This window comes from Lissotriton vulgaris, chromosome 1_1, assembly GCF_964263255.1.
Source record: "Lissotriton vulgaris chromosome 1_1, aLisVul1.2, whole genome shotgun sequence".
Lineage (NCBI taxonomy): Eukaryota > Metazoa > Chordata > Amphibia > Caudata > Salamandridae > Lissotriton > Lissotriton vulgaris.
In genome coordinates, this window is record NC_141685.1 from 1,140,129,599 (window position 1) to 1,140,155,616 (window position 26,018).

Sequence of the window (26,018 nt, forward strand, 5' to 3'; positions counted from 1 at the left end):
GTCAACGTAAGACACGAGCGATAGACCGTGACTTTTAATCAGTCTTGCCAATGAAGTTACATAGATGTTGAATAAGGTGGGTGAAAGTGCTGAGCCTGTATGGTTTACAGTGTCAAACACTGCCGTGAGGTCTAGCAATATTAGGGCCGTCCTACCACCCTCATCCAGCACCCTTCTAATCTCTGTAGCCATGATCAGAGCTGATTCAGTGAAATGCCGGGCTCTGAACCCATGCTTGGTGGAATCAAGGATGTTATTTTCTTCGAGATAGGCAGTCAGTTCCATGTTAATGGCTTTCTCCAGGACCTTAGAGGGTAAAGGTAAACAGGAGATGGGGCGGTAGTTTTTAGCCTCTAAAGGTTCAAGTGAAGTTTTTTTTAGAATAGGCCTTATACAGGCCATTTTCCTGCTGGGAAGATCCCTGTTCCAATGACTAGATTAAGCAGAGGGGTCAGCCTCATATGTGGCTAAATGTAGAATGTATGGGGGGCAAGGGACAAGTGGGGATCCTGACTTGGTTAGTAAAAGTATGTCTACCACTTGTTTTTCATCCAGACTGGTGAATTGTGTTAGACTACCTTGGCAGGGGTGTTTTTCCCATGTCTATAAAAGGTTTGTACTGTTAGCCTCCACTGAATTCAGAAGCTCCTCATAAACCCTTGTGACCTTTGTCTGGAAGAAAAACGCAAGGTTATCCACGAAGGCTTGGTCTGGGGCAAAGACAGTGTCTCTCGGACGGCGGGACAGCGCTGTAACTGTTTTGAACAGTTCTTTGGGGGAGTTTGTAGCTTCTAGAATTTTAGATGTGAAGTAGGCTGTTTTAGCTGATATTATTGCTCCCTTGTATTCTTTTAATGCAGAGCCGTATTCGATCTTATGCTCTTAGCTGTGTGAGGATTGCCAAATGCTTTCCTTGAGTCTGCATTTTATTTTTTATTGTTTTTAACTCTGCTGAGTACCACGGAGAGGATACCAGTCTTTTCTTGGCCTTCTTTGTAACTTCCGGTGCCAACGGATGAATTGCCTGGGTTATCCAGAAATTAAAATTTGTGGCAGCCTGGTTGGGATCTGCACTACAAGTTAGATTCTCTTTCAAGGCCGTGGTTAGCTCTTGTTGAGATATTTTCTTCCAAGCACATACCCTGCTCAGAGGGATTCAATTTCTACTGCACACTTTATTGTTGGAAATGTTAATGATAAAATTAACAGCATAATGATCTGACCAAAGTAAGGGCCACGTGCTGATCACTTCAATATAGGCACTGTTGGTAAAAATGCCATCCAGAATATGTCCTGCCTGATGTGTACGTTCCCGCACAATTTGCGTCATTCCAAAACTAGCCAGGGTATCTGTTAGACATGAAGTGTCTGAATTATTCGTTACCTCTAGATGAAAATTTAAATCCCTCAGCAGCGTAAAGGAATCCTCATTAAAACAGGACTCTATGCAGGTTTGTAGGGTAGTGATAAAAGATGACCTAGGACAGGGGGTCTGTATACTAGGATTCCTTGGAAGCATTCCATATTATTTAATTTTATACATAAAAACATAGCCTCTGCGTCCAGTAGTGGCTCTGGTGACATTCTCACCTTATAACAGACTTGATAAATTAAAGCGATTTCTTTTTATTTTTTCCATTGAAGGGGCCTAAGAAGGAAGTTGGTGTAAAGGTTAAGCCTTGTAGAAACAGTGGAAGTTGAATGTGATAGGTTCAGATTTGTAACGACTATGGTAAAAAGCACTAAGGCAGAGAATAACTTAAATATAGCCTTACAAGGGCAGTGAAAGTCTCTAAGGATGAAGACTACTATAGTACAGCAATGCAGTAATGCAACACAGAAGTCAAAAGTGGGAAAGCTAGTTTCAGCAAAGCAGGAGTGCAAGGTGGACAGATGCAGCTCTGCTGGTGTAAGTAAGTGCCCTCTTTTTGCATGGTTTCCCCCACTTTTCCCCAAACTGCTGATGCACTTTGACTGAGTGTGCCCTGGGTTCCTGCCAATCGGGTACCCAGGGCCTATGTTCTGTCCCTAAACTGCATTAAGACAAAACCCAATTGGCAATCTTTGGCCACATGTCAGTTTCTTGTAAAAAGTACCATAGGTACCAAGGACACTGTACTGTGGCCAGGGAAGACCCCTAAGGGCTGCAGCACTTACTGTGCCACCCTTGGAGGCCCTGTACTTTTACACACACTGCCATTGCAGGCTGTGTGTGTTGGTGCAGAACAAAGCGAAGAGTCGACATCACACACATTCCTGTGTGCTATGCCTACAACCCACTGGCCTAGCATAGGTCAGCCACCCCTCTAGCTGGGTGCACTATACCAGTGGTGAGGGTACAGGTGCATGAGCCCTGTACCCCTACAATGTCTAAACCAATTCTTAGAGCTTACTAGTGCAGTAATACCATTAAGAGTATATGATGCTGGGAGTTTGTCATTGCGAACTCCACAGAACGATAACTGCTTTACTGAAAACTGGGATGTTTGGTATCAAACTACTCGGAACATTAAACCCACACTGATGCCAGTGTGGAATTTGATGAAAAATGCTCACAGAGGGCATATTAGAGATGCACTCTGAAAAACGACCTAACTCTAGTGTCTTGGCTGAGTGGCTGTTCGCCAGCTGCCACCACCATACATGTTTCTGGACCCCTGGGTCGAGAGCCTGACGCTCTTGGGGGTCTGGAACAACGCACATCCTGGGATGAGGTGCCAAGCCTCCCCCCAAAGGATGGGCAGGGTCCACCAAAGCCATTTGCTGCTTCCAGCAACTGGCCCCCACCGGTTCTGACCCCCACATTTGGTGGGAGAATTGGCGGGAAAACCAAGTGGGGAAGGGAGGTGTTCCCACCTTTCCAACCCCACGCCTCAGGTGGGGAGGCCAGGTGAAGCACAACTCTGTCCCTGCCATCTTGCAGAGGGGGGACCCAGCCAACCAGCGAGAGGCATATTCCCCCTCCCACTGAAGGGTGGCATAATAGGGAGTGTACTCACCCCAAGGAAGGGTCCCATTAGTCCCAACCTTTACTTACCTGTAACACCCTAAATCTAGTATTTAGGGGCTACCCTGAACCTTGCCTCCTCAGACAAGAATCAACCAGAAGAAGAGAAGAAAGACTGAAGAAGCCGGCCTCAACTAAGAAGAGGAGGCCAATGACTTGACCCCAGCCCTACTTACCTGTCTGCACTTCAAACCTGCTCCAGTGAAATCCCGGTGTGTCCTGCAGCGAGAAGCCCTCAAGAACCCCAAGGACCTGCCCTGCCTTCCAAACCCAAGCTTTTCTTCCTGTGAGCACCGGATTTGCTCACACACAGACTCTGGCCAAAACCGCAAGCCTGCACCCGACGCCCATGGCCCGAGTTCGAATGGCCCGACACCACAAGGTCTCCCTGGCGATACTGACCTGAGATCTGCTGATCTCTGACCTGCCTCAAATCTCCAAACAATGCCTGCAGTCTCTTTCTGGAGGATCTCTGACCTGCCTCAAATCTCCAAACAAGGCCTGCAGGCTCTTTCTGGAGGATCCCCCCTGACCACGACCGGAGCTGGTAAAAAACCCTGACTCCTAAGGACACACCTGCACCCGATCTGCCACGGCCTTGGGTCCCAGCATCCCCAGGCATCCCAACTTAACTCTCCAACCGGAGGTCACCTCCAGAAGATCTTCATCCTGAGCCTGCGGTCTTTGGTGCAACCGGAGAATCCCCATTGAAATCAAAAAGGGCACCCAACGCCAAAACAGCACCCTGCACTCAGCTGCTGCTGCGGGTGTACTTTGGGTGTTATCCTGGATACCCCTTTGCCCTGAGCCTAACACCAGGAGCTTTGCTCCCACAACCTTGTGGCCTGCTCGTGAGCAGCCTCCAACCAGAGACTCCCCATCTCCCGTTGGATAATATCGGGCCCCAGCACTTTGCACCTGCCCACCATAGTGCAGCTGAGGGTACTTTGAGAGTGCTTCCTCGACCCTGAGGGAATCCTAGTTCTAACCCCAGAAAACCAACTCCCACAAACTTGTACTTACCTGCAAACCAATAACTACATTTCTCTCCATAGGATTGCATTGACTGTTTTTCCTTGAAAATTGTTGTGTGTGGAGTCGGTTTGTATGAAAGACTAAAAAACTGCAAATATACAAAAACAGATTTACTTACTGTGACAGGCTGTATGGGAATAGGCAAGAGGCGAGTCTTCGTAGGATTCAAGCAGGGCTTTATTGAACTGAACAGTCTGTCTGTACAAGTTTTCCTGATGTGAAGACGTCAAGGAGAGCGGCTTCTTTCACGCCGACTCTTGCTGATTACTCCCTCCTCTCTACGCCGTGTCGGGCTCCGCCTTCCTCTCTCTTCGGGATCCGTCTTGGCCCAGGCTCCACCGAAGGGGATGACAAAAACAGAGGAGGCATAAGTACAGTGGACGAAACAACCGTCAGTGTCAGGATAGGGGTTCACTCCGTGCTCAGGTCGATAACAGGACAGTGAGGGTCGTGTATATGGGGTTTACTTTAGGGATTAGGGTACTCCCCTTCTCTGGTGCCGCACCCACCCCGCTACCCTTTCACGCACCTCTGTTAGCCACGCCCCTCCAGGGGAGTGGCTGGGCGACGCGTGTATCCGTTGGCCTCCTGGCTCTGTAGCTCCCGCTGGTCTCCGTAGGAACCCGAGGCGTCGGCTTCCAGGCTTCTTCCCCTCGGCAGGTGAGTCTCCCGACTTCTCTTCTTCCTCCTTTCTCGGTCTCACTCCCGAAGGGCCACCAGACTCCGCAGCCGCTCCCGCGTCCGAAGTAAAGCCAAACTCTGTTCCTGCTCTCGCCTCCGATGTTGCGTTCCCCTTGACTCGCTCCTTCCGCTCCTCCTCTGCTACCACGCTCTCGTCCCTGGACACGCCGTCGTCTTCTGCCTTGCTCCACGCCTCTCCTCTGCTCCACGCCTCTCCTCTGCTCCACGCCTCTCCTCTGCTCCACGCCTCTCCTCTGCTCCACGCCTCTCCTCTGCTCCACGCCTCTCCTCTGCTCCACGCCTCTCCTCTGCTCCACGCCTCTCCTCCGCTCCACGCCTCTCCTCCGCTCCACGCCTCTCCTCCGCTCCACGCCTCTCCTCCGCTCCACGCTGCTCCTCTGCTCCACGCCTCTCCTCCACTCCAATCCGCTCTGACCGCTCCTCCGGTGTAAAGACACACCTGGTCCTGTTACTGTAGCTGGGCGTCCTTTAAGGCGATGGTTGGCTCCTCCCCCTCGTTGCTCACTCGTGGCCAGTTAAAGGGTCCGTGTTCCATGTCTTCCTCGTCACAGCTATACTTCTCAAATCGGTTCCATGTCGGGGTCTCGGATACCTGTGGGGAAAAGAGGGGGGGTCACAAATTACGGGCTCACTCCGGGTTACAGGGGGCGGGGCCCACCCCTCCTGGTTACACTTACCTTTTCTCTAGAAAATGTTCCCAGTGTGATATCTAGGAGTAGAAAAAGTAACTTAAAAAGAATCATACAAAGTAATCTGTAAAGTAACTGAAAAGTAATTTCGAAACATTGATTTACCTGTAATTCAACTTACTGCATTTGAACCTACTTTCAACTGTAAAACATTGCATAAGATTTTGCGAAATATTAGTTCACTTACCCGCACCGGCTTGGCTTGGTTCAGAAATAAAATAACGTAATAATATTTTTGATACAAACAAATTGGTCAGTTCAGTCTTTGAGCGTGTGACATCATTTGCTGCCTGATCAATCCTTACTGATCGCCCTCACTACCTCAAATAGGTGATAAGGTGCTATCTACTTTTACCTCTGCCTTACCTTTGGGTTTCCACTGGACTCTGTGCACACTGTACCTCATTTTGGTATAGTATATACGGTATAGTATATACAGTATAGTATATACAGTCAGCTTCCTACAGCTGGTGGCTGTCTGTGACCTGTACTCACGCTGCACCAAGCACAGTGAAGTGCTGTTGTTCTTTCTCTGGGTCTATGGCTTCAGTGTATGAGGTAAAGTCGTCTGGGCTAATCCTTCAGGTGCTGCCTTGCATATTAGTGAGGGCAGGGCCGGGCCAAACAGACGTAGCTTTGCGTGGGCAGTGTGAGGCCGACTAGGTTAAGACCAAGTGCGGCCTCATTGGCACAGTGCACTGAGAGCATAGTGGACCACCTTAAACTATCCCAGCGGTAGGGGATGTTGTTTGGGGGTATGGTGGACCAGGTACAACATTGCAGAGCAAAGGGCCCAAGAGTATGGAAACACATTGTAGTATTCTTGCATCTTGTTTATATCTTATACATGCTTTCTCCTCTACCAGTCCAGCTTGTAGAATGTTGCAGCTATGACGCTCTAGAGAATGTTGGGATTCTGTGGGATGAGTTTGTCAGTTGGCATTGGGCTGAGCATCATGCTGGATGCTCCTGGTGGGGCTATATCATGATCTACTTATCTGCTAATAAACCATTTAACATCAACAACCGTGTGTGGACTTCAATACTACATTATTCATGGCGACGATGGATCAACGAACCTACCACTTTTACTGATGAAATGCAACAAGGATATTGGGACTCTAACCCAAATCCTGACACTAAAAACAAAAGACGTTGAAAGTGAAACTTAGGATAATGGGACTATAACCCAAAACCTAAAAATAAGGATATTGGGACTCTAATCCAAATCCTGCCTCTCAAAAAGAGACAGTGAAAGTGAGACAAAGGAAAATGGGACTTTAACCCATATCCTGCCCCAAACGAGGGACGGTGAAGATGCTCCCCATGTGGAAAAACATCAAGTAAAACTGAGTATATGGGACTAAAACCCATTACTAGAAACGTAGGTGGGACTAACACCCCTCTATATCATCTTATCTACTTATCTGCTAATAAACCATTTAACATCAACAACCGTGTGTGGACTTCAATACTACACACATGTATGGTGTAGCACACACAGAGGGTTAATGAGATGCTAAGCACAGTAACGTAGGCTATGGAAGGGGGAGCTAGTCATGCAGAGGATTGAGAAGGGACCTGTTGTAAATTGCACGTGGAATGCAGGAGGGCAGAAAGGAGCTGTTAACCAGACACTGGTTCCAAGGAGTGGAGAGAATGCATGGAAGGGGGTGGAATGTGGAAGGAGAATGGATAGACTTGTGTTTTTCCAAGAAGTATCAGGGCTGAGACTTTTAGTCAGTAAAGCTGGAATTATATTGGTCCCTAAAATGGTGTGGACAAAACGCAGTGAGCCACAAAGACCAGAGTCTGATGTAGGGTGATTGGTAGAGCGAAATGTGACTTTGACTTGATGAAGGGGTCTGGTAGGAATTAAGGTGGGTGTTTTTGTCATATGTACTTGTGTGTCTCTCCATTAATGAGTGCGCGGATGTTCAACTGTGTCTTTACTTTTGTCTGTCTCTCTCTCTCTGAAGTGGCCTCATTGTCTGTGTACTATGTTCTTTTTGCATTTATCTGGACCTGTAGAATATGCTGTTGAGGGAAGTCCTCTAAAAGTAAAATCGGGCTGCTTACTTTGGATACTCATTAATGCTCTTATGAGCACACAATATTCCTTCTTCTTTTACAGAATCAAATGTGGCTTCCGTCCCTTCGGTGGCTTTTCAATTAGATGGTTATTTGCAGAGATAAACATTTGGGGGAGGTCACATCTGTTTTAGTGTTTTGGTAGTATGTTTATTTACTGTGACTCTGTCCATATAAGTCTTTCACTAAAAAGTTCGCTTTGGTATTTGTTTTGCAACGTAAAATATGCTGTCTCAAGGTAGAATTAAGTAGTTTGTCAATGTAGCAAGTCATTTTCGATCACACTGCAATAAAAATGAAATAAAAAAGATAACCTGGTCCTGATAAATGGTTATATATGTTCTTTGATGTTTTTAATGCTTATATACTGTATGTGCTTTTATGATTTATTTAGATAAATCAAATAAAGTGACTTGACATGATAACCTGGTCTGTCCAATTTTACAAATATCTACTTCAGTTGCATTACTTATTTTTCTAGCTATTTTCTAACTAGTTTTATGTGCCTTTTATTGTTTTGCTTTACCTTTGTGATGCGATCCTTCTATCTGAAATCAGACCCTCTGCTCAAAAATAAATCAGTCCCGAGCTTCAGAGCCGCACTTTTAAAAATGTGAATTTGTTTAATAGTTACCGTTGCTACATTTTTGTCTGTAGTTGCTGAGCATCTGTATTGAGATGCAGACAAACCTTTCTCAATTCTGCTCAACATTTAAAAAACATTGGTGGTCGGCCTGCTTGTTTGTCATCACTGCAAGTTAACATACTTCCAGTGCTTTTGCGTGCTCAGGCAGAGGAAAAAGCATACCTCTGCTTTTATTCACTTATTGACTCAGTGTTTTTTAAAGCAAAAATTGTAAAGTCATGCTTTTATTTATTGCCCTTCTCAAAAAAACAAATAAGAGAATACATTAAAGAATATTTACAGGAATGTACATCAAGAATATAGTTTAATGTACGAAACTTTGATCCGTCTTGTATGTCTAGCAAGTTAGAGGAGCTGATGCTTATGTGGAAAGGAAAGCCCTTGATTTGCTGTTTCCTATTTAGCATCCTGTTCCTCTGCTCTGTTTAATAGTTTACATTCAACTTTTAATTAACAAACTTTCGTTCTTTCATGGAATTTTATATTGAGGCAGTTTCTTTTGCGAAAAAACCCATGTATCTATTCAGTTATTTGAAGAAGACGCCCATCGCAGCATCAGTCCGTTTGTGTACCGTTCTCAATATGATAACCCAGCATTAAAAATGCAATAGGTCTCGCCTTTTATTAAGTTAAAGCCATTTGCTTCGCTATACAATACCATTAGCAAAGCAAAAGGCTTTAAATTCTCTTTGCATAGTGCAGTGTCAGTGAAGACGGCGCTGCGCTTATTTAAGTAAAAAACAAAAATGCACAAGCTGAAGCACAAGGGAAAGAGAGACACAGGCTGTAGCACAAAGGAAGAGACGGGCTGAAACACAAGGGAAAGAGCGACACGGTCTGAAGCACAAGGGAAAGAGACAGGCTGTCAATTCTCTGAATATTTTCATCTATTTCTGATTGGCGTCAGCGGAATTGCTGCAAATTGTTTCTCAATTCTCCCATAAGTGCATTTTGTTTATGGACTTGTTGATTTTAAACCGTATGGAGGCCATCAGGTGCAGAAAATGGACACTAGTTACAATTCGAAACTTTTGGATAAAATGACTATGGTATCCTCAAAAACTCAATGTATGTCGGTATTGCGGTATATATCTTTCATCCGCCCCACATTGTAGTTGTGGCAGTTATCATTGGATACCATAGGACGTGCTGGGTGCCTGCCTCATCCAGAGGCTCCTCTGGTCTAGATTTGCAGTGTCCAGAGATGAAAAAATGAAAAGATGCCCCCACAAAGTAAGGGTAAGGGTAAGTGAAAGGAGTGGGTTAAAAAATAGGTCAACACCAGAGGTATTTAATAATTGGTGTAGATCTAAAAAATAAAATATAAGCGGTACTTGTACTAGATCGTGTAACTGGATCTAAAAGTATAACATTGAAAGTTGTGTCAACATGTTTTAGCCCCCTTTGGCTTAACAGAGTCTACGGGGCTTTCGTCAGGACTAACAGACATACACACATTGAATCATTACTTACACAATTTGTGTAGTGTAATCGGGTTGCTTACTTATTAGGTAATCAATGACCAATCATGCTCTTTTAACCTGAAAAAGAGAAACAAACAGACAGATATTCAATACACTTGAATATCGTATCATTGTGTTTATGGGGGCACCAGAGTTAACAGTAGTTTAATCTTCTGGGTCTCTGAATTTCAGATTTATCTGGTATAAGGTAGAGAGAGAACCGTGTTGGGCAGAGGACTGAGAAACTCGTTAGAGTGACTGGCGTTATGAACTGGTTAAAATAGCTCCGTTGTTGTTAAGGGACCAGCATTATACAGAATAATTAGTATTCAGTGTAAAGTGTACAAATTCATTGCACATGACTGTACTATACTGGAAATCGGGATATATGTGTGCATTTAGGAATGGTCACAGGGTTCACACAATATATTATCTCTTCATGTCACCAGGTTATTTAGGGTGATAGTTAGGTGAAACATTAGATGTTGTTTAGTGCCCACAAATTAAACACAAGTTGATGGATTTATAAATTTACTTGTGTTTGGTAAAGAGAGGGTTTACACAAACTACGCAAGAAGGAATGGCATCCTGTTAGGGAATAATGCAGTATTATGGGCTACTCGATATGAAGAGCGGTTATAGAGAGTAATGGCACTCTCAGTTGTCGTTACGCTTAGCGTGTGTTTATATCCAGATTCGTGATATTACTCATGCTTAGTTAATCAAACATCGTGGCACACAATGCTGAGGAGAGTAACATACCGACACTGAATGGGTATTATTCTTTAGAGAGTATCCGTACTCTAAACTTATATGGCGCGTTTGTGTGTGATGGTAATAAATGTTCTCTTACCTATTTATTAGAAGTCAAAGGCTTCGTCAGGGGATTCCGGCTTTCTGACAGCCACAGAGCTAGAGGTAAGAGATGTGATAGTATTCAGCTTACGAAAACCTTACCGCTAGATGTTAAGAGGGAACAGCAAACAATCTGCCGCCATTACCCGCGTGTGGAGAGACTTCAACCGCTTGTGCTGACTCTGCCCCTGGACTTGGAGCAGACGTCAGTTACACGTATTTAAAGGAGATCACGTGATCGGGTTTATTTGAATGTCACAGCTTTATTGATTCCAAATACCCGAGTGTGGGGGTATGGTTGAAGTGAATCAGATTGTTAGTGTATTTAAAAATACGATGCCATAGATCAAATGGAGAAGTTGGGTACATGGCAGTGTTCGCTTATCAGGACGGAAATAGAAATCCCCTATTGTTGTAATGTGCAAAGCATAACTACGATGTGTGGCAATTTGTTGTCATTGCGGTTACTATCATTAAAGTTAAGTGGAAATAGCCTACAGAGTACATATATTCCACCATAATACCCAAACCCTACTGGTGATTATGGGTGTTAGAGTAGATCTCACTGTGGTTTCAGGGTCCTAGGGTATATCTTTTAAGGATGACGCCATATACTAATATGAAGTCAATGTGTAGCAAATTGGTGCCAGGGTACATTATCATTTAGTCCCCAAATATGGGGTTTGAGGCGATTCACCCATCTTTGCTCTTTTTCATAGAGCTTTTTTTCAGCATTACGGGTTTTCTCTGTAAGCATTTCTAGCACTGTCCACCGTATATCTTCACAGGAATGTCCTGCCTCAATGAAGTGTGCACAAAGTTTATGCTGTCTCTGAGTCCATAGGAGAGTCTCTGAAAGTTGTAACTGTTTTGAAGTTGTCGTGTATTTACAGGCTATACAGTTACCACAAGGGTAATGGCCTGTTACAGGTGTCATTGTTGTATCTCTTGTTACCTCCAATTGTTGTATATTTCTGGGACGGGTATGTACCAAGGTGTCTCGCAAATTTTTGGTTCTTCTATTTACAACTTTCAGAGACTCTCCTATGGACTCAGAGACAGCATACGAATTGTAACTCTACCCATGTTATATATATGGCGAGCTGGCCCTGCCAAAAAATCTACATAGGGATGACCTGTAGAAAAGTCAAGACACGAATAGGAGAACATAGAAGTAATATCAGGCTAAAAAAGACAACTACTAAACTTTGTGCACACTTCATTGAGGCAGGACATTCCTGTGAAGATATACAGTGGACAGTGCTAGAAATGCTTACAGAGAAAACCCGTAATGCTGAAAAAAAGCTCTATGAAAAAGAGCAAAAGATGGGTGAATCGCCTCAAAACCCATATTTGGGGACTAAATGATAATGTACCCTGGCACCAATTTGCTACACATTGACTTCTTATTAGTATATGGCGTGATCCTTAAAAGATATACCCTAGGACCCTGAAACCACAGTGAGATCTACTCTAACACCCAGAATCACCAGTAGGGTTTGGGTATTATGGTGGAATATATGTACTCTGTAGGCTATTTCCACTTAACTTTAATGATAGTAACCGCAATGACAACAAATTGCCACACATCGTAGTTATGCTTTGCACATTACAACAATAGGGGATTTCTATTTCCGTCCTGATAAGCGAACACTGCCATGTACCCAACTTCTCCATTTGATCTATGACATCGTATTTTTAAATACACTAACAATCTGATTCACTTCAACCATACCCCCACACTCGTGTATTTGAAATCAATAAAGCTGTGACATTCAAATAAACCCGATCACGTGATCTCCTTTAAATACGTGTAACTGACGTCTTCTCCAAGTCCAGAGACAGAGTCAGCACAAGCGGTTGAAGTCTCTCCACACGCGGGTAATGGCGGCAGATTGTTTGCTTTTCCCTCAACATCTAGCGGTAAGGTTTTCGTAAGCTGAATACTATCACATCTCTTACCTCTAGCTCTGTGGCTGTCAGAAAGCCGGAATCCCCTGACGAAGCCTTTGACTTCTAATAAATAGGTAAGAGAACATTTATTACCATCACGCACAAACGCGCCATATAAGTTTAGAGTACCGATACTCTCTAAAGAATAATACCCATTCAGTATCGGTATGTTACTCTCCTCAGCATTGTGTGCCACGATGTTTGATTAACTAAGCATGAGTAATATCACGAATCTGGATATAAACACACGCTAAGCGTAACGACTACTGAGAGTGCCATTACTCTCTATAACCGCTCTTCATATCGAGTAGCCCATAATACTGGATTATTCCCTAACAGGACGCCATTCCTTCTTGCGTAGTTTGTGTAAACCCTCTCTTTACCAAACACAAGTACATTTATAAATCCATCAACTTGTGTTTAATTTGTGGGCACTAAACAACATCTAATGTTTCACCTAACTATCACCCTAAATAACCTGGTGACATGAAGAGATAATATATTGTGTGAACCCTGTGACCATTCCTAAATGCACACATATATCCCGATTTCCAGTATAGTACAGTCCTGTGCAATGAATTTGTACACTTTACACTGAATACTAATTATTCTGTATAATGCTGGTCCCTTAACAACAACCAAGCTATTATAACCAGTTCATAACGCCAGTCGCTCTAACGAGTTTCTCAGTCCTCTGCCCAACACGGTTCTCTCTCTACCTTATACCAGATAAATCTGAAATTCAGAGACCCAGAAGATTAAACTACTGTTAACTCTGGTGCCCCCATAAACACAATGATACGATATTCAAGTGTATTGTATACCTGTCTGTTTGTTTCTCTTTTTCAGGTTAAAAGAGCATGATTGGTCATTGATTACCTAATAAGTAAGGAACCCGATTACACTACACAAATTGTGTAAGTAATGATTCAATGTTTGTATGTCTGTTAGTCCTGACGAAAGCCCCGTAGACTCTGTTGAGCCAAAGGGGGCTGAAACATGTCGACACAACTTTCAATGTTATACTTTTAGATCCAGTTACACGATCTAGTACAAGTACCGCTTATATTTTATTTTTTAGATCTACACCAATTATTAAATACCTCTGGTGTTGACCTATTTTTTAACCCACTCCTTTCACTTACCCTTACTTTGTGGGGCATCTTTTCATTTTTTCATCTCTGGACACTGCAAATCTAGACCAGAGGAGCCTCTGGATGAGGCAGGCACCCAGCACGTCCTATGGTATCCAATGATAACTGCCACAACTACAATGTGGGGCGGATGAAAGATATATACGGCAATACCGACATACATTGAGTTTTTGAGGATACCATAGTCATTCTATCCAAAAGTTTCGAATTGTAACTAGTGTCCATTTTCTGCACCAGATAGCCTCCATGCTTACCCTGGGGAAATAAATGGACATTCATTCCTCCTCCCTACCCTTTTGATTACTAAAAAAGATTTTAAACCGTAGGCATATAAGAAAGCCTCTGCATCTGTTTATCTGCAATATATGGGAATTTCACAATTTCTGTTGTGATCATAATTCTGTGTTTAAAAGTGTGTTTTTGTTTTGTTTACTCTTTTCAGTCGTTGATTTTATGTTATTGTGTTATGGACCTTTTTGCATTGTAAAAGATGCTTGTTTGATCTTTTGATCTATATAAGAAAATCACCAGTGAACTACATCTACATGAGTGCAACTGTAAGTGTTTGTTTTGAGGGAAGTTGCTGGTTCTTGAAGGGGAGATATGGGGGGTTAGTGCATCCAAATATTAATCGTAGATAGCTGATAAGGTTGCAAATTGTATTTTTTAGGGAACTATAACAGAGGACAAAAGTACAGCCTCTCATGTGGTGGTACCGGCTCCCAGTGCCCTCGAAGAAGGTGAGTCCTACTCTCCTTGTTTCACACCATGCTTGTTTTATGGTCCCTTCTTGATTTTTGCCACCCAATCGCTTGTCTTGGATTTCCCCAGTTCTTTCAGGCCTGCAATACATTGCATAATATACTCATTCATGGCTAGTGGAAGCGATATGTCTCTGCAGTTTTACTTGGCATGTCTTGGCTTTGAATTACTGACATTGGAGGCAGATCACTATTTCTCTGGTAGATGGTGCCTTGAAATAGGCTGCTTACCATGTTTTCTACTTTGCTCCTTGTTTGAGGAGGGGTCGCCTTATGCACTTCCTATCTCCTAACAGAGAGGCACAGTTGAAAGATGTGCAAAGTTCATTTCTAAAACTGGTAGAATTAGCTTCTTGTATTTGGAGTTGATCACTTTATGTAAAAATTATATTGTCTCACACTTTTGTCATTGTGAAACATTACAAAATGAAGCTATTAGAACACTTTGTTATGTATGCTTTGCTTATTTCCTTAGATCATATTTAGCAAGTAAATTATAGTGCAGCAGGGAGCATGTATCCTAGTATTTCTTAGTTCTGCCGAGTTGCCATCCCTTTCACCCAGAACGAGAGACAACCGGCCTGTCAAAAAGTTGCCTTCTACTTTATACAGGAGTTAAGCCAACATTATGCGACGTACAGTTTCCACTGTGTTGTTTCTGCTTGAGCAATACTTTGCCTCCTTTTTTTGTTTTTTAAAATCTTTTTATTGATTTAAATACATACAAAGAAGACAATACACTCATACCTTGGCCTCTCACCGCATACATGCGTGCCTAGACTATGTTTTTCTGCCGGCCCAGGGTTGCAGAGCGATTCAAGCAATTTCTATCCTCCCTAGGGGCCTGTCGGACCATTCACCAGTGATGCTACACGTAGGGGCCCTCCCCCTATCCTCCTGTCCACCTTGGAGACTCAACGCCTGGTTGCTCCAAGACGAGGAGTTCGAGGACCACATAGGTGTCGAACTCCGTCTTTATTTCACTACTGACCAAGGCTCGGTGTCCTCTTCCCGTACCCTCTGGGAGGCCGGAAAAGCCACCATTCGGGGGTTCGCCAAGGGCCAACTTAAACTCACCCGTGCAGTGCGTGACTCCCAGCTCACGCTTCTGGAAGCGCAGGCCGCCCAGCCCGAGACACTGCACCCTGAGGATAGATCTGATGCCCAGGAAAGGAGACTTGCGTTCCTAAGGGATGAAATCAGACAGACCTCCCTGGAAGGCGCCAAACTGCTCTGGCATTCATCCGTGGCCCGAGTATATGGCTGGGGAGATAAAAATGGGAAGCTCCTCCATTGCCTTGCCACCTACCCTATGGCCAACCGTATAATACCGGAAGTGGCTGATCCGAGCGGTGAGCTCCATCGTGCTCCGTTAGCGGTGGCTCAATGCTTTGCCACCTACTATTCTACCCTCTATTCGGCACGGACGCCTGGTCTTTCACTCTCCGAGCTCCTCCGGCAGGAAAGGTTCCCCCTTCTGCGCCTTAGTGACTCTGAAGCGGCAGCATTGGACCTTCCGCTCACCCCTGTGGAGGTGTATGATGCCATCTCACGCCTGGCAGCCGGTAAGACACCTGGTCTGGAAGGGCTCCCCCAAGAATTGTATTCGTCCTACTGAGATACCTTGGCCTCGCCTCTCATAGAGATGTAAAATAAAGCAGTGGAGTGCGGCTCTTTCCGCCTGGAGACGGACCTAGCTACCATTGTAGTGATCCCCCAAGTCCCAGCCCCCCTCGAATTGCTTCTCGAACTATCGTCCCATTTGACTCATCAATACTGAGCTTAAGATCTTCGCCTCCATCTAGGCCAACTGCATATGACCACATTTAACTAAGTTGGTTCACACAGACAAATGCGACTATATACCTCTCCGAGGGACAAGACATTGTCTTAGCCGCTGTTTTGAACGTATCTAGGACCCTAATTAAATATTCCCGATTTATGCCCTCATGTGTTTATAACAAATCATATCCTTATAAAGGCATAAGAATCATATCCATATTTAGTCATAGCCCATGCAGTCCAAATACGGCAAGGCTACTTCCTTAGACTCCTAGAAAGTACAATGAGTTCTTTCAAGAAACCAAACCTCCAGCAACCTGGGAATTCCCCATGCCTTTGTTTTGATTTGTCCTAGAACTCCTGCGAGTCCGAAAGAACGGCCAGTTCTTAGTGACATCTTTCATTGACGTCTTATTTCCAACCTTACGTCAAACACGGCACCTTCCAGGTATAAATATACCAGTGTTTGCATTAAGCAACACACGGTGGTTTGGAGCAGAGCGGCTATCTACTTATCCGAAGCCCAGCTGATGCGAGTGCCGAAGGAAGCCGTCCCTCCCATTTGACGCACTGAGAAAGACGCTGTCTTTTTCTCCTGCCGAGAAAATCCAGCTCCAGTGTTTCCAGTCAACCTTCCGTGTTACTGGGAGAACTAGTCCTGAAAGCAAGATACAAGACCTCCTTCATTCTAAAACCAAGGGACGGAGCTGATTAGATTAGATTAGATTAGGGCACATCTAGAGATTGAGAAGCAGCGCAGGCTGCCACGCTAACTTCGCTCCCAGAAAGCTGATATTTTAAAACTGTATACTGTGTTTTTACTTTGAAATCTGATTAATAGATTACCTTGTCTGTGCTCTTTATCCCGCTCGGACTCGATCCGCCTCGGCTTTGTGCCGTTAGAGCGGCGAGTTCCTGGAAGCGGCACTTCCGCCCTTAGCACTACGGGGCAGGTGATTGGACTAGCCGCCCTCGCCTCTTGGCTTCCCATTGGCTATTTAAGTCACGTGATTGTGACCGGGCACATCTAGAGATTGAGAAGCAGCGCAGGCTGCCACGCTAACTTCGCTCCCAGAAAGCTGATATTTTAAAACTGTATACTGTGTTTTTACTTTGAAATCTGATTAATAGATTACCTTGTCTGTGCTCTTTATCCCGCTCGGACTCGATCCGCCTCGGCTTTTGTGCCGTTAGAGCGGCGAGTTCCTGGAAGCGGCACTTCCGCCCTTAGCGCTACGGGGCAGGTGATTGGACTAGCCACCCTCTACAGCGGACCATTTAACATGGGGGAGTGGCGGAGGCGCAGCGGACGGGCGCAGCGGGAGCGCCGACTTCGCGCCGAAGTTGTGCCTAAGTTAAGCCCGTCTGCGCCCGTCCGCGACCAGACGGGACCAGGGGCCACCCCCCCTGCTCCGCACCCCACTAACCCCAGGCTCTACTACTCAAGCCATGTCTTGCGATCTCTGCGTCCCCCTATTAACAACACATGCCCCTGCCTACGGGCCATGGTGCCCCTACATCATGCCAGGTTTGCTCCCTGGCTTTAACCTCAGTACCCTCACTTACCCATATCCCCAGCTCTACGTTTTGGAACCCCCCCCCCGTCAAGTCATCCCGTCTCCTACACACCATTCCACCGATTTTACTTTTCTGAGTTTGAACTTCAGGTCCCTGCCTAAGCATAAGAGGGACATCTTCGATCTCTTGGTTTACGACAGTCCGGCGGCCCTGTTCTTGACAGAAACCTGGCTGAACGACTGCACGGGACCTGACATTGCCACAGCCCTCCCTAACAACTACACCTATGTTAGCCGTAGTAGACCGGGCAAGGAGGGAGGTGGCATTGCCATCATATACAAACGGACTTACTCATGTAAGTGGGAGGACTTAGCCATACCTAATTGCGAAGCTGGTTGCTTCAAACTATTACTGAACCCTAACTACACCTTGTCAGGCGTTCTACTCTATCGTCCCCCGGGCGCTGCTGGCGCATGGGCTTCTTCTCTATCGGAAAATTTAGCTCCTTTACTGATGGAAACCTCGAATTTTCTTCTCCTTGGCGATCTTAACATCCACTTTAACAACACACTCTGCCCCATCTGTATACACCTTCTTCAAGACTTGGCCGCTCTTAATCTACATCTTCACAACACTGGCCCTACACACAAGGCAGGTAATCTACTTGACCCCATCTTTTCGAACCTTGACGTCATCACCTGCCTCCCTCCCAAACCTATTATCTGGTCCCCCCACTACATTGTCAAATTTAACATCATGACTGGTGCCATTGTCGGTCCACCAGTTCACATTCAGACCCTCAGACCGAACAGTAACTGGAAAAAACTTAATCTGCTACAACTGAATCACCAGCTTGTCACAACTCTACCCTCTCTACCCAACAATATCACTACCAAAGATGAAAGTTTAATTAACACATGGCTTTCCTCAGCCATTGACATCTGTCTCCCTGCTCGAAAAGGAAAACAAAACTTTACTCATCCCCCTGCCCCCTGGTTTAATGACCAACTCAAATGCGCCAAATCTAAGTGTAAAAAACTCGAACGCACATGGAGATCTGAGTATTCCCTCAACGATAAAGAAATTTATTAAACGGAGCTTCGTTACTACCACTGCCTGTGCAAATCTGCCAGGGTAAACTATGTAAACACTATCAGCCCAAAACCGCCCAAAAGCTCTTTTTAGAGCAGTCCAAGAACTTTCTGGACAATCAAGCTCGCCAAAAGCCCCCTGTTTGGACACAGTCCAATGCAATACACTTGCTAAATTTTTTACGGAGAAAATAGACCGCATTTACGCCGATTTTGAGGTCTCCCCACGAGCCTTGGGCAACTCCCCCAGTACAGATTCGGACACTATCTTCCCCCAGGGTACTACTATTCTTGCCCCTCACACTTCCATTGACGAATGGGACCTGATCTCTATAGAACTTTTCTTTAAACTCATGGCCAAAATTAAATCTGGCTCCCCACTTGATGCCATGCCCCCTCAAATTCTAAGCACCCTTGACACTCCCGCTCTCTTACCTATCCTAGCCCTCTTGAATGCATCTCTGTCGGAAGCCATTGTTCCTGCAGCTTGGAAACACGCCATGGTGGTTCCCCTTCTCAAAAAAACTAACGCCGATCCCAATAACCCCTCTAATTTCCGTCCCATATCCCTACTCCCTTGCCTGTCCAAGGTATTAGAAAAACACATTAACCTCTGTCTCTCCTCTCGCTTCGAGGCCACGAAATTTTTACATCCTTCCCAGTCTGGCTTCAGGGCTGGATTCTCCACTGAATCCACCCTCTTGGGTGTCACAGAGAATATCAAACGGCAGGTGGATAGAGGGGAGACGGTGGCGCTTATCTTGTTGGACTTAAGCGCCGCGTTCGATACCGTCTCCCATGACATCCTCCTATCCACCCTAAAGGCCGCCGGTATCCATGGCACTGCCCTGGCCTGGATCGCCAGTTTTCTGTCCGCACGCACTTTTCAGGTCTTTTCCTCCACTGCCCTCCCCTCCCCCCACGGTGTACCCCAAGGTTCTATCTTAAGTCCTCTTTTTTTCAATATCTATGTTAGTCCTCTCGCCTCTCTGGCAGAACAATCTGGTCTTTCTATTTTTTCATATGCGGACGACACCCAAATCATCTTTTCCCTCTCCTCCAATAAACACGCCCCCATTTCATCTCTCCGATCTGGGCTCACCAATATTGCCAACTGGATGCAGACCAATAAACTAAAACTAAACGGCGATAAAACCGAACTCCTTCTATTCGGTCCTGACACCACTCTCTAGGGCCCTAAGCACTGGCCTCAGCAAATGGGTCCCCTGCCGGTTCCATCTACCAAGGCTCGCAACCTGGGAGTTACATTTGACGACCAACTGTCCATGAAGCAGCATGTTGTGAAAGTCTCAGCCACCTGTACAAACATCATGCGGTGGCTGAGAAAAATAGCATGGATGCTTCCGCCAGACACTCAAAGAACTGGGGTCCAGGCCTTAGTAACCTCCAGGTTAGACTACGGTAACGTACTCCTCCTTGGGGCAAGCAAGGAGGTAACACGTAAATTGCAGGTGGTGCAAAATATGGCAGCCCGCCTGCTCTGCAACCTGCCCAGAACTGCCTCTGCCACCGTTTCCATGCGCAGCCTTCATTGGCTGCGCATCGAATCAAGAGCGAAATTCAAAGCCCTCTGCTATATGCACCGGATAAAATCAGGCAACTCCCCCCCCCCCCCATCTCTCCATTTTGGTTCAACCGTACTGTCCAGCACGCACCCTCAGAACCTCCTCTCTTGGCACCTTCTCCGTGCCCCGTTTCAAACGCACCAGAGTTGGTGGTCGCTCCTTTTCCTATCTGGCGCCATCACTCTGGAAAACACTCCCCATCTCTTTGCGCTTTAAAACCTGCTACCTGAAATTCAAGAAAGGCCTGAAAACCTGGCTGTTCTCTGCTTAATCCTTTCCCATTTTTCTGTCTCCCTGCTTCTTTTCCTCTGTCAGCGCCGGGAAACCCCTGGGTATCTGACCGCTTTACAAACCCAAATATAATAATAAATATAATAATAATAATAGAGAATTCTTGAGTCAGATTCTTGGCAAAACTAACTTAACTTAAAAACTCCTTTACTCCTTCCCACGTACTAGGCTTAGGTTAGGTACACTGGGGTAGGCATATTTAGAAACATCAGTTGAGTACGTTTAGTCAACTTTTATCATTTTATGTAATTGTATATATTTTATACATTTTAAGTATCATATGGCTAAGAAACCATATCAATGCTTTTACAGTATTATTTCATAATACTCCTTTTACTGTACGCACTTTACTTTATGACAAGTATTGCAATTGTAGCAATTCACTTCTCTTGCATGAGAAAGAAGACTGCTCAATAAATAACACCTTTTATCGAAAACGCCCGTCTCTCTATCTCTCTGCACTCTGGTGAAACTAAGTATGCACGATTGAGTGAAATAGCTATCTATTGTTTTCACACGACTCTGGAGATATACTCTTTATTCTGGGGGAGCAAAGTTGTCATGTTTATGCGGTTGTCAGAAGCTAATCCCTTCTTGTCTAATCAGGCAAGTTAACTACTCCCTGTTCATTCGAGAAAGTTTCTAGTGACCACTGAGCTAGCTGGCAAACCAATTAAGTCTAACATATTCAATAAAGACCTAGTCGACCTCAGTCCTACTTCTAAACCAATGCGCAGAGGCTATTGGGAAAATAGGAACTACACTCGTGTTGCTCTTCCGAACCGGCACTTGCTGACCCCCTACTTGTCCCTCCTTCTTGTAGGCTTTAAGAAGGCTTTCAATTCGGTTGACTAGGGCTATTCGGGGGAACAGATGGGCTTTGGCATTCCTTTCTGCAACTTGGTGAGAACGCTCTACCACCGACCCCGGGCGCAGGTTCTTGTCAATGGAGCTCTATCCCGCCCCTTTCCCCATTAGATGGGGTACGCAGCAGGGATGCCCCTCTTCCCAATCCTATCCTTTGGCAATGGAACCCCTTGCCTGCCTTATTAGATGTGACCACTCCCTCACTGGCTGGAGGTGGCCCGGCTTTGCAGAAGATAAAATCATTGTGCTTTACGCAGACTATGTATTGCTGTTTCCGGCTGACCCGGCCCAATCGGGTCCCAGATGCCTTCGATCACTGGACCTCTTTGAATGCATCTCCGGCCTTCAGCTAAACCCGGCCAACTCTGTTCTTGTCCCCCAAGCACTTTTCGCGTGAGTGCTTTGACTGGCAATCGTCGATCCCCCTATGACGGCATTCCTTCAAGTACTTGAGGCTCTGGATATCCCTTCTTCCCAAACTCGCGTGGTCACTCCACTGGTTAAGCGGGTCCGTGCCGACCTCCTTAAATGGTGCACACTGCCCCTGAACCCTCTGGGCAGGATAGCCCTGTTCAAAATGATGATTCTACCCCACTTTTTAGGTCTCGCCTGGCGTTGCAGCGTGAAAGCGCTGTCGCCAGCGAGACTTATTGTCGGCGTGGTGCCTCTCAGGGGAGACAGACCGGGGCACGCTCAGCTTGTGGTCTGTGGACGCGCTTGTAAGACGCGCTTTCTACAAAGTGTGTACAGCTGGTGCGCGTCAATTAAGGTTGGGTCAACAGTGTGAACGCGCTCCGGAAGACGTGCTAGCATTCAGCAGCATGTGGGGCGCCTGGCGGCATGCCGTGATAATTGCTTTCTGTTTTCCGGCTTTGTTGTGAGGGCATGAGCGGCCGTCTCACTGGCGCCATAACCTGGTCGACTTAATTGCAGCAGTTGTCGAAATGAGTTACAAGCTGTGAATAACATAACATTATGAACTAATAACAGTGGTCATATCTAGTCATTTAAAAAGTCTGTTTCCGAAGTACCAGCTATTATACCCATGCGTCCCGAATTAAAGGGCTTGAGCTGGTTGGTGCACATTTGGCTGAGCTGTGTCTTGAGCAAGAGACATCTTAGAGTCGGGCATAACGATCTAACAGCCTGTTTCTGAGGCGGTGTTAGGAAGGCGGGGTTAAACATAAGAATGGGTTGTTCTTAGAGTGAGAAGGTGGAAGTATGTCGTGGGTGGAGTTAGAAACAACTATTCAATTTGTGAGAAGGCAGGGCAAAGGAAGGGATAGGGGGTCAGAGTGCGGCATCTTTAGTGTATGACACATTAGGAAAGAGACTCCTGTTCCGCACATGCCGCATATTGCCGGGGGCTCCATCCCCTCCTGCTGGCCCAACTCCCTTCCCAGGCCTTAGATCCCTTGTCTCCGGCGATGTCGGATGCGGTGTCCGTGCTTGCGGACCCCCAGCATGCAGTGAAGCTGCTGCGATCCCTCAGCTCCTTCCTCGGGGACGCCTTGTTCTGCGACGCTTGCCTAGTTCTGGAGGGACAGGAGATTCCGGTGCCCAAGAGCATTTTGGCGGCTGCCAGTCCATACATAAGGTGAGAGCATCCCACTGGTTCAGGTTTAGCTTTGGACAGACCAAGAGTAGCAATTCTCCAGACCATCACCTTCACGTAGCTCAACAGTTCAACCACGCCTAACACCAGAAGTAGCTTCGGCGCAGAATAATGTCTTAATACAGGGATTGTCTCAGAAAAAGGGATTTACAGTGCTTGGCTTTAAGGCTGGAATTAATTCGGGGACACATAACACAACACTAAGAGCAGAACATTCAGGCTAGGAACCCATCTGAACGGCTTCAGCTAGGTGGCCACCAGAGTACGCACTCCCAGAATTGGGACCAGCTTTAGCACAGAACCATCACTTGGCATATTTGTAGCCTCAGGTAAGGGTGGCCAGGCATGCTACAGGACCAACAATTCGTAGCCCTGTGTCACGTTCAGCACTGGACCACAGTGGTTCAGCACAGCACCAAGCTTTAAGAAAGGGGTCAGCTAGAATTGGTGCAAGGTTGGCCTTGGCCGAGGCATCAACCAGGCTTGTCACCCCAAACATCTCCGCTCGCTAAAGTAATTATTTTCAGTACATGACAACTCATTGGCATTCTGTGCTGGACTGAGAGACTATCTGTACTTGGCAAACTAATCTCGGCTTGGTAGAAGTACTATTTTGGCTTGTCACAGGAGCATGGGAGGCGCTAGAAGCACCCATCCAAATTACTCTTAGTATATGACAATATTCACAATTAAGGCGAGTGAAAAAATAAATTTACGAAAGCAGTAGTAGCACACCCTGTCTGTAAACCTAGTCATTTACAAACCATTTAGGCCAGCACATTGAATGTATTGTGTTCAATGTGGCAATGCTTTTATGTTAACACACTGTTGAGTGAAAGCAAGCAATTTCACACGTAATTGACTAATCTCCGACTAACCCCAGAAGTCTTTAGATATGATAATCAATGTGCCACGTGTTATTTCTTTATACAGTTGCTTGGCAATAAATCACATATTTGGAAACTGCGGCCAGGGCAAACAATGTGAATGGACCTGGATTGGTCCTTGGGTTCCTGAAATATTAATTATTAGTGAGAATTGTGATCCACAGACTGGATCCTAAGTCCCTGGATCCTATGATATCTTCTAGTTGTGATTCATTCTTCCTAATGATTGCATGTGGCCTAGAAGTAAGCTTAACACTCAGATACATGTCAATACACTAAAGAATGCTATGTTTTTTTCCACTTAATATAGCTCAATGACTCACACCCACAAGTGTATCTCTGTGCTTAGCCCTCACAGAACCTTCAACATATTAAAACAGCCAGGTCTCTCTAAGTTTTTTTAACTTTTGGGAAATCTAGACAGCTGCGGAGATAGTAAGGGAGTTGATTCCACGGCAAAGAGGTGGTAAAGGAAAAAGATCTGCTGCTGAATCTGGAAGTGCAGATGCGGGGAACGTTGAGTTGCGCTTTGTTGCTGTATCTGAGACTTCTGGTGAATGGTAGTAGCGCAATTTACCCTTTAGGTAAGTCGGGCCTCTGCCCATCAAAGACTTGTGGGTGAGGCAACAGAGCTTGAAAACAGTGCTCTTCCGATCCTGAATCCAGTGTAGTGCTCTCAGTGTAGAGCATAGGGAGAGCCTGCTGCAAGATTACAGACCAGGCGTGCAGCAGTATTTTGCACCACCTGAAGTTTGGACGATAAAGTGTCCTTTGCAGCCGCAAGCCATGCATTGCCATAGTCCAGCTGACTTATGATTAGGGTTTGGACCAGAGTTTTCCTCGCAGAGCATTGTAGCCAAGGAAATACTTTCCTCAGTAGCCGCATGGTGGCAAAGCAAGGCCCACAAATTGCAGAGATATGGGCTTTTATGCATAGAACCTGATCTAGTTTGATGATGCCCAGATTTTTCTCCGATAGCCTGGGAGTTGTGGCTGTACTGTGTTCAGGGGTCCACCTGTCGGATGACCGGAGTTGCTGGGCTTTACCGAACAGCAGTATCTCCGTTATGTCGCAATTAATTTGGAGACAAATCACCAACATCCAGGCAGATCTTACTCACACAATTTTATGAAGCAATATTTTATCTAATCCAGGTCCATGCCAAACAAGATGACCAACTGGGTATCGTTTGCATATGATATAACCTCAAAGCCACAAGATTCACAATTGAGGGGGGTTATTGGGACACGAAGATGTTAAATAACGTAGGGCGCAGTGAAGAGCCCTGAGGCGTCCCCTTGTTGATGGGGTGGGACGCGAAGGTAAGCAATCTAAAAGAACTCCGCATGATCGTCTGTGTCTGGCTGTGTAGGAAGTCCGCAAACAATAATAAGACTTTGCCACCGATGTCTAACTCACAGGAATGACTGGTTCATTGACAAACCTTCTTTAGGTCTCGCCTAGCGAGGCAGTGCTTGCGCTGCCCGCCTTGGCAAGATCTATTGTTGTCGACTTGGGTGCCGAAGGGGGACAGCCGATGTGCACGCTCACAGCGTGTCTTCTCTGGCAATCTGAGGTTGCGCCCGGACAGACGATGTGCACGCTCACGGTGTGACTTCTCTGGCGTTCTCTTTCCTCGTTGATGCTGAAGCTCGGGCACGTAAGTTGCAGGCTCGTGCTGACTTTACGAGCTAACCTAGCTGTTCTCGTGAGATTCGCTGGCTTCTACGCATCGCCTCCCAAAACTTATGGCCAAAAGTCACACCAAACGCTGCCGCTTACCAGATTATGGGAAACCTGTTGCCGCCGTCAAGTTGGGATTGCATTCCAGCTTTTTGGACTCCTCCATTTTTTCAAATATCCATGGACGGCCACGTGAACGGACCCGCAGGTGTAAGGTATGTTGAATATTAATGCATAAGCACCCTATGCTCCTGGGGACCCTGCACAGCGTCGGCAGTAGCGAGCGCATGGCACGCTTTCGCTTTCCCACCCCCGACACCCCCCCCCCGTCCATCTTTTTG

The 26,018-nt window shown here is 45.8% G+C and overlaps 1 protein-coding gene across 4 annotated transcripts in view; it reads left to right on the forward strand.

Moving 5' to 3' along the window:
* SMARCC2 (SWI/SNF related BAF chromatin remodeling complex subunit C2) overlaps positions 1-26,018 on the forward strand; it is a 482,651-nt gene that overhangs the window by 24,166 nt on the left and 432,467 nt on the right. For all 4 annotated transcript variants that reach the window (XM_086963879.1, XM_086963886.1, XM_086963883.1 and 1 more), the window contains exon 6: positions 14,266-14,335. In XM_086963879.1, the coding sequence (XP_086820005.1) occupies positions 14,266-14,335 (70 nt within the window). The remainder of the gene's footprint in view (positions 1-14,265; positions 14,336-26,018) is intronic.